At 45.0% G+C, this 10000-nt stretch overlaps 1 protein-coding gene across 1 annotated transcript in view; it reads right to left on the bottom strand.

Annotated features, from left to right (window-relative positions):
- The window catches only part of LOC139404707 (plexin-A4-like), a gene marked incomplete at its 3' end in the record, with an annotated part of 127270 nt that overhangs the window by 69465 nt on the left and 47805 nt on the right, over nucleotides 1-10000 (bottom strand). Inside the window, exon 4 of the mRNA XM_071147338.1 lies at nucleotides 7446-7546. Coding sequence (XP_071003439.1) covers nucleotides 7446-7546 — 101 coding nt within the window. The remainder of the gene's footprint in view (nucleotides 1-7445; nucleotides 7547-10000) is intronic.

The following is a 10000-nucleotide window of genomic DNA, read 5'->3' as shown; positions in this document are numbered from 1 at the left end:
AAGAGGTTAATAGAGTCTATGGTGAGACACTGAAGGAGAGGAGATGAATAGAGTCTATGGTGAGACACTGAAGGAGAAGAGATGAATAGAGTCTATGGTGAGACACTGAAGGAGAATAGATTAATAGAGTCTATGGTGAGACACTGAAGGAGAATAGATTAATAGAGTCTATGGTGAGACACTGAAGGAGAATAGATTAATAGAGTCTATGGTGAGACACTAACGGAGAGAAGAGGTTAATAGAGTCTATGGTGAGACACTGAAGGAGAATAGATTAATAGAGTCTATGGTGAGACACTAACGGAGAGAAGAGGTTAATAGAGTCTATGGTGAGACACTGAAGGCGAGAAGAAGAGATGAATAGAGTCTATGGTGAGACACTGAAGGAGAGAAGAAGAGATGAATAGAGTCTATGGTGAGACACTGAAGGAGAAGAGATGAATAGAGTCTATGGTGAGACACTGAAGGAGAGGAGATGAATAGAGTCTATGGTGAGACACTAAAGGAGAGAAGAGGTTAATAGAGTCTATGGTGAGACACTGAAGGAGAATAGATTAATAGAGTCTATGGTGAGACACTGAAGGAGAATAGATTAATATAGTCTATGGTGAGACACTGAAGGAGAGGAGAAGAGATGAATAGAGTCTATGGTGAGACACTGAAGGAGAGGAGAAGAGATGAATAGAGTCTGTGGTGAGACACTGAAGGAGAGGAGAAGAGATGAATAGAGTCTATGGTGAGACACTAAAGGAGAAGAGATGAATAGAGTCTGTGGTGAGACACTGAAGGAGAGAAGAGATGAGATGAATAGAGTCTATGTTGAGAGGAGAAGAGATGAATAGAGTCTATGGTTAGACACTAAAGGAGAGAATAGATGAATAGAGTCTATGTTGAGAGGAGAAGGAGAGGAGAATAGATGAATAGAGTATATGGTGAGACACTAAAGGAGAGGAGAAGAGATGAATAGATTCTATGTTGAGAGGAGAAGGAGAGAAGAGATGAATAGAGTCTGTGGTGAGACACTGAAGGAGAGAAGAGATGAGATGAATAGAGTCTATGGTGAGACAATGAAGGAGAGAAGAGATGAGATGAATAGAGTCTATGGTTAGACACTAAAGGAGAGAAGAGATGAATAGAGTCTATGTTGAGAGGAGAAGGAGAGGAGAATAGATGAATAGAGTATATGGTGAGACACTAAAGGAGAGGAGAAGAGATGAATAGAGTCTATGTTGAGAGGAGAAGGAGAGGAGAGATGAATAGAGTCTATGTTGAGAGGAGAAGGAGAGGAGAATAGATGACACAAACAAGGTCTCACTTTGTGACTTTGCCTTTGACCTCCAGTGGTGGAGCAACACAGACACACCAAGGCTGTGTTCTCTGTCTGCTAATGCACTGTCCACCCCTGAGACATCAACACACACACACACACACACACACACACACACACACACACACACACACACACACACACACACACACACGCACACACACACACACACGCACACTTTACAAGCCCCTCCTTTCTTTCCCTCTGTCACTAGCTCTCTCTGCGTCACTCTTTCCTCACTTACTAGCTGTGTTCTCTGATTTTGGCAATTCAATTTCAATTGAAGGGCTTTATTGGCAGGGGAAACATGTTAACATTACCAAAGCAAGTGAAATAGATCATAAACAAAAGCTAAATAAACAATACAAATTTACAGTGAACAAGTTCAAAAAGAATAAAGACATTTCAAATGTCCTTTCAAATCAAATCAAAATGTATTTGTCACATACACATGGTTAGCAGATGTTAATGGTCACATACACATGGTTAGCAGATGTTAATGGTCACATACACATGGTTAGCAGATGTTAATGGTCACATACACATGGTTAGCAGATGTTAATGGTCACATACACATGGTTAGCAGATGTTAATGGTCACATACACATGGTTAGCAGATGTTAATGGTCACATACACATGGTTAGCAGATGTTAATGGTCACATACACATGGTTAGCAGATGTTAATGGTCACATGGTTAGCAGATGTTAATGGTCACATACACATGGTTAGCAGATGTTAATGGTCACATGGTTAGCAGATGTTAATGGTCACATGGTTAGCAGATGTTAATGGTCACATGGTTAGCAGATGTTAATGGTCACATACACATGGTTAGCAGATGTTAATGGTCACATACACATGGTTAGCAGATGTTAATGGTCACATACACATGGTTAGCAGATGTTAATGGTCACATGGTTAGCAGATGTTAATGGTCACATACACATGGTTAGCAGATGTTAATGGTCACATGGTTAGCAGATGTTAATGGTCACATACACATGGTTAGCAGATGTTAATGGTCACATGGTTAGCAGATGTTAATGGTCACATACACATGGTTAGCAGATGTTAATGGTCACATGGTTAGCAGATGTTAATGGTCACATACACATGGTTAGCAGATGTTAATGGTCACATGGTTAGCAGATGTTAATGCGAATGTATCGAAATGCTTGTCCTTCTAGTTCCGACCATGCAGTAATATCTAACAAGAAATCTGACAATTTCACAACAACTACCTTACACACACAAGTGTAAAGTAATGAATAAGAATATGTACATATAAATATATGGATGAGTGATGGCCGAACGACATAGGCAAGATGCCATAGATGGTATAGAGTACAGTATATACATATGAGATGAGTAATGTAGGGTATGTAAACAATTTATAAAGTAGCATTGTTTAAAGTGGCTAGTGATACATTTATTACATCCAATTTTTAATTATTAGAGTGGCTAGAGATGAGTCAGTATGTTGGCAGCAGCCACTCAATGTTAGTGATGGCTGTTTAACAGTCTGATGGCCTTGAGATATAAGCTGTTTTTCAGTCTCTCGGTCCCAGCTTTGATGCACCTGTACTGACCTCGCCTTCTGGATGATAACGGGGTGAACAGGCAGTGGCTCGGGTGGTTGTTGTCCTTGATGATCTATATGGCCTTCCTGTGACATCGGGTGGTGTAGATGTCCTGGAGGGTAGGTAGGTAGTTTGCCCCCGGTGATGCGTTGTGCAGACGTCACTACCATCTGGAGAGCCTTACGGTTGTGGGGGGAGCCGTTGCAGTACCAGGCGGTGATACAGCCCGACAGGATGCTCTCGATTGTGCATCTGTAAAAGTTTGTGAGTGTTTTTTATCAGCCTCCTGAGGTTGAAGAGGCGCTGCTGCGATGGTTTTCTTTTTGGAGTCCGTGATTGACTGTAGACCCAGTAGACCCTGTAGACCCTGTAGACCCTGTAGACCCTGTAGACCATGTAGACCATGTAGACCCTGTAGACCATGTAGACCCTGTAGACCCTGTAGACCCTGTAGACCCTGCCACATACCTCTCGTGTCTGAGCCGTTGAATTGCGACTCTACTTTGTCTCTATGCTCACGCTTAGCTTGTTTGATTGCCTTGCGGAGGGAATAGCTACACTGTTTGTATTCGGTCATGTTTCCGGTCGCTTTGCCCTGATAACAGCCGTGGTTCGCACTATCAGTTTTACGTGAATGCTGCCATCAATCCACGGTTTCTGGTTAGGGAAGGTTTTAATAGTCACTGTGGGTACAACATCACCGATGCACTTGCTAATAAACTCGCTCACCGAATCAACGTATACATCAATGTTGTTGTCCGACGATATGTAGAACATATCCCAGTCCATGTGATTGAAGCAATCTTGAAGCGTGGAATCCGATTGGTCGGACCAGCGTTGAACAGACCTGAGCACGGGCGTTTCCTGTTTTAGTTTCTGTCTATAGGCTGGGAGCAACAAAATGGAGTCGTGGTCAGATTTTCTAAAAGGAGGGCAGGGGAGGTCTTTGTATGCGACGGGAAAGATAGAATAACAATGATCCAGGGTTTTGCCAGCCTGGGTCGCGCATTTTATATGCTGGTAAAATTTAGGGAGCCTTGTTTTCAGATTAGCCTTGTTAAAATCCCCAGCTACAGTAAATGCAGCCTCAGGATATGTGGTTTCTAGTTTACATAGAGTCAAATGAAGTTCTTTCAGGGCCGTCGATGGGTCTACTTGGGTGGGAGATACACGACTGTGATTATAATCGAAGAGAATGCTCTTGGTAAATAATGCGGTCGGCATTTGACTGTAAGGAATTCTAGGTCAGGTGAACAAAATGACTTGTTATGATCACACCACGTCTCGTTAAGCATAAGGCATACACCCCCGCCCTTCTTCTTACCAGAGAGATGTTTGTTTCTGTCGGCCCAATGCATGAAGAAACCAGGTGGCTGTACCGACTCTGATAATGTATCCCGAGTGAGCCATGTTTCCGTGAAACAAAGAATGTTACAATCTCTGATGTCTCTCTGGAAGGCAACCCTTTCTCGGATTTCGTCTACCTTGTTGTCAAGAGACTGGACATTGGCGAGTTGTATACTCGGGAGCGGTGCCCGATGTGCCCGTCTACGGAGCCTGACCAGAAGACCGCTCCGTCTGCCCCTTCTGCGGCGCCGTTGTTTTGGGTCGCCTACTGGGATCCGATCCATTGTCCTGGGTGGTGGACCAGACAGTGGATCCGCTGTCTGGTACAAAATACTGCATAGATTCCTAGGAACGCGAAGTGAGGTGGCCATCTCTGTCGGCGCCGGAAGTACTGGATATTATGTATATTATGTCTTAATAAAGTTTTGTAAGGATGTGAAAATAGTTGAAGTACAAAAGGAAAAATTAATTAACATAAATATGCGTTGTATTTACAATGGTGTTTGTTCTTCACTGGTTGCCTTTTTCTTGTGACAACAGGTCAGAAATCTTGCTGCTGTGATGCACACTGTGGTATTTCACCCAGTAGATATGGGAGTTTATCAAAATTATTTCTGGGTCTGTGTAATCTGAGGGAAATAAGTGTCTCTAATATGGGCATACATTTGCCAGGAGGTTAGGAAGATCAGCTCAGTTTCCACCTCATTTTGTGGGCAGTCAGCACATAGCCTGTCTTTTCTTGAGAGCCAAGTCTGCCATCAGCTGCCTTTCTCAATAGCAAGGCTATGCTTACTGAATCTGTACATAGTCAAAGTTTGGGTCAGGTGTTCTGCCACTGTGTACTCTCTGTTTATGGCCAAACAGCATTCTAGTTTTTTTGTAAATTCTTTCCAATGTGTCAAGTAATTATCTTTTTGTTTTCTCATGATTTGGTTGGGTCTAATTGTGTTGCTGTCCTGGGACTCTGTAGGGTGTGTTTGTGTTTGTGGACAGAGACCCAGGACCAACTTGCTCAGGGGGCTCTTTTCCAGGTTCATTTCTCTGTAGGTGATGGCATTGTTATGGAAGGTTTGGGAATCACTTCCTTTTAGGTGGTTGTAGAATTTAACAGCTCTTTTCTTGATTTTGATAATTAGTGGGTATCGGCCTAATTCTGCTCTGTATGCATTATTTGGTGTTACCTGTGACGCTGATGTTTAGTCCGAGGTATGTATAGTTTTTTTGTGTGTTCTAGGGCAACGGTGTCTAGATGGAATTTGTATTTGTGGTCCTGGCAACTGGACGTTTTTTGTACCACTATTATTTTTGTCTTACTGAGATTTACTTCCAGGGCCCAGGTCTGACAGAATCTGTACACCCGATCATCTGCAAATAGTAGACATTTGACTTCAGATTCTAGTAGGGTGAGGCCGGGTGCTGCAGACTGTTCTAGTGCCCTCGCCAATGTGTTGATATATGTTGAAGAGGGTGGGGCTTAAGCTGCATCCCTGTCTCACCCCCTGGCCCTGTGGAAAGAAATGTGTGTTTTTTTTTGTTGTTGCCAAATTTAACCGCACACTTGTTGTTTGTGTACATGGATTGTATAATGATGTATGTTTTTCCCGCAACACCACTTTCCATCAATTTGATCATGCTGTTAATCAGTTTCTTGATATGCCACACCTGTCAGGTGGATGGATTATCTTGGCAGAGGAGAAATGCTCACTAGCAGGAATGTAAACAAATGTGCTTTTTGTGCGTATGGGAACAACACTTTACATGTTGTGTTTATATTTTTGTTCAGTGTATATCTCTCTGTCTCTCTTCCAGTTTGTCGCTCCCATCCCCGTGCTTTATGGTGTAATGCTTTAGTTCCACTGTGTTTTCTCTGTCACAGTAGCTGCAGCTTCTCTGCCCTTCCATGGTCCTCTGTGTGCCAGCAGGGCCGTGTAGGGCTGGAGGAGCTAAGTACACCTGCCTGAGATGTGCTCCACCGATACACAGAGGAGGGGTGGGGAGTGGAGAGACACACACACACACACACACACACACACACACACACACACACACACACACACACACACACACACACACACACACACACACACACACACACACACACACACACACACACACACCACCCCAGGGCGATCAGCAAGAGCACAAGAATCCAATTTTCAATTTAAAGTGGAGTGAGAAATATACCTGGCCCCTAGGGCCTCTAGCCAGCACTATCTCTGACTCCAATACAGTGGAGGGGGGGATGGAGTGGGGGTATGGGGGATTGGCAGCGACAATGTGTGTGAGAGAGGGCGAGATACAGAGTGAAAGACAGAGATAGAAAGAGAGAGAATGTGAGTGAGTGCGTACGAGAAAGAGAGAGATGAATAGAGTAAGTCAATGAGTGAAAAAGAGCAAGTGAGTTAGAGAGAAAGAGAGAAAGAGAGAGAGAGAGAGAGAGAGAGAGAGAGAGAGAGAGAGAGAGAGAGAGAGAGAGAGAGAGAGAGAGAGAGAGAGAGAGAGAGAGAAAGAGAGAGAGAGAGACTGTGTGGGCTATCACGCTACCCACATCCACCCTAAGTTCTTCTGAGTTTTCTTCCTCCCTCTCTCCCTGTCATGTCTCCCTGTCCTGTCTCCCTGTCATGTCTCCCTGTCCTGTCTCCCTGTCCTGTCTCCCTGTCATGTCTCCCTGTCCTGTCTCCCTGTCCTGTCTCCCTGTCATGTCTCCCTGTCCTGTCTCCCTGTCCTGTCTCCCTGTCATGTCTCCCTGTCATGTCTCCCTGTCCTGTCTCCCTGTCCTGCCTCCCTGTCATGTCTCCCTGTCCTGTCTCCCTGTCCTGTCTCCCTGTCCTGTCTCCCTGTCCTGTCTCCCTGTGTCCATCAGTGCCCTGGCAGTAATCATGGTCTTTGTACTCCCAGAGGAGTCTGGTTTCTGGAAGGTAAACGAGGCCAGGGGTTTTGGTTGGTAATGGATCTGAGGGGGCCTGGCAGCATGCCTATCCCCAGGAACCCTATCTGAGTCTGGGAGTGGCGGTAAGGCCCCTAAGTGCATTGGCCCAGGCGTCTCATCCCTACTCAACCCACCCAGCCAAACACAGACCACCTGTCTGTTCATGAGTCACATTTGATCAATACCACTCGACAGCAGTATTGTAGAAAACATTTCAGAAAACTTCAAACTGATGTAAATTGCTTTGTATTGCACTTACATGTTGTGCAGGACACACCAGCCACAGTGAGGGTCTCCTGAGCCCAGACACTCGCTGCAGGTGGAGTACTGGCCACAGGCTTCCACTGGTACCCTCGTCATCTACACAGAGAGAGAGATACACACAGAGTTATAGCCTGGTTACAGACAGAGAAACAAGGTAGGAGTGAAGGAGAGGAAGTGAGAAAGAGAGGAGAGAAGGAGGGGAGTATGAGTGAAGGTATGGGTGTTGGGTTATTTCATGATTATCAGATATCAATATCAGCTCACACACAGACACCCTTCACTCCTCTTCAGTCAATACATATAGGACTCATCTCTGGTTCATAGTTAATCACTATGATTTATAACCATGCCAATGCTGACTGGCATTGACTGGCACTGACTGGCATTGGTATTGAGTGCCAGTGCTCTGGGGCAGGGCTGAAACAGACGGGAGAGTTCCACTCTGTGCAGAGGGCAGTGCCTCCTTGTCTCCATGGTAACAACATCGAGCGCTCCCAGTGTCAACTGCATTTGATTAATGAGCTGTCATTGGAGGATGACCGCTGTCACTCAAATTGGTTGTGGGTGACAGCAGGGAGGGGGGAAGGGGCAGAGAGAGAGGAGATCATCACAGGGACATCATGTCCCATCACTATGGGTTTATAGAGAAGGCACTGCTGTTCATGATATTGGTGTGTGTTTGTCCGTGTTTGTGCGTACGCACAGGCATGTATATCTTTGTGCGTTTGTGTGTATTGGTGTGCGTACAGGTGTGTGTGTGTGTGTTCGTGAGTGTGTGTGTGTGTGTGTGTGTGTGTGTGTGTGTGTATGTGCGTACACAAGGGGATGTATATTTTTTGTGTGTGGTCATTGGTGTGTGTGTGTGTGTGTGTGTGTGTGTGTGTGTGTGTGTGTGTGTGTGTGTGTGTGTGTGTGTGTGTGTGTGTGTGTGTGTGTGTGTGTGTGTGTGCGCTAACCCCCCTTCCCACTCCAAAAAAGGAAATGACTCTTTCCTGTGCGGTGGAGCATCTCAATATCTAGAAAAGTTCAGTCATGCTTTGGTGACACCTTCCACACATCATCATCAGACATTTACAGCTTTGCTGGAAGTTAACATTTTTCTGTGGATGCATCCAACATTTCTGCCTAAAAAATCCACCAAAATACTCTCGCAGATGAGAAACTATGCAATTACCTGGGAAAGGTTTTTGAGGAAAAATGGAAGTAGCTCGCCCATACTAACACTCACAGGGCAACTGCACTGACATTTAGTAAGTGTAAAGGTTGATGCTATTCATAACGTAGTAAAACCTATCAGAGAACATTATCTCTGATTTTACCCTCGGGGGAGATCAAAGTGGCTTAAAACGTGATGCTTTTTACCATATTTTTAAATTGATATTTTCTATTGTGGAGGAGAGGAGAGAGTGCAGGTTTCCTCCAGACAGACTAGGGAGAACCCATCTCTCCTCTCCAGACAGACTAGGAGAACCCATCTCTCCTCTCCAGACAGACTAGGGAGAACCCATCTCTCCTCTCCAGACAGACTAGGGAGAACCCATCTCTCCTCTCTAGACAGACTAGGGAGAACCCATCTCTCCTCTCCAGACAGACTAGGGAGAACCCATCTCTCCTCTCCAGACAGACTAGGGAGAACCCATCTCTCCTCTCCAGACAGACTAGGGAGAACCCATCTCTCCTCTCCAGACAGACTAGGAGAACCCATCTCTCCTCTCCAGACAGACTAGGGAGAACCCATCTCTCCTCTCCAGACAGACTAGGGAGAACCCATCTCTCCTCTCCAGACAGACTAGGGAGAACCCATCTCTCCTCTCCAGACAGACTAGGGAGAACCCATCTCTCCTCTCCAGACAGACTAGGGAGAACCCATCTCTCCTCTCCAGACAGACTAGGGACACCCTCCTGTTATTTATAGACAGACAGAGGAGTGTAGTTATGATCTCCACCCTCCTGTTATTTATAGACAGACAGAGAGGAGTGTAGTTATGATCTCCACCCTCCTGTTATTTATAGACAGACAGAGAGGAGTGTAGTTATGATCTCCACCCTCCTGTTATTTATAGACAGACAGAGGAGTGTAGTTATGATCTCCACCCTCCTGTTATTTATAGACAGACAGAGAGGAGTGTAGTTATGATCTCCACCCTCCTGTTATTTATAGACAGACAGAGGAGTGTAGTTATGATCTCCACCCTCCTGTTATTTATAGACAGACAGAGAGGAGTGTAGTTATGATCTCCACCCTCCTGTTATTCATAGACAGACAGAGAGGAGTGTAGTTATGATCTCCACCCTCCTGTTATTTATAGACAGACAGAGAGGAGTGTAGTTATGATCTCCACCCTCCTGTTATTTATAGACAGACAGAGAGGAGTGTAGTTATGATCTCCACCCTCCTGTTATTTATAGACAGACAGAGAGGAGTGTAGTTATGATCTCCACCCTCCTGTTATTTATAGACAGACAGAGGAGTGTAGTTATGATCTCCACCCTCCTGTTATTTATAGACAGACAGAGGAGTGTAGTTATGATCTCCACCCTCCTGTTATT

The sequence above is a fragment of the Oncorhynchus clarkii genome, unplaced genomic scaffold (genome assembly GCF_045791955.1).
Source record: "Oncorhynchus clarkii lewisi isolate Uvic-CL-2024 unplaced genomic scaffold, UVic_Ocla_1.0 unplaced_contig_11125_pilon_pilon, whole genome shotgun sequence".
NCBI lineage: Eukaryota > Metazoa > Chordata > Actinopteri > Salmoniformes > Salmonidae > Oncorhynchus > Oncorhynchus clarkii.
This window is presented reverse-complemented; position numbering and strand designations above follow the sequence as displayed.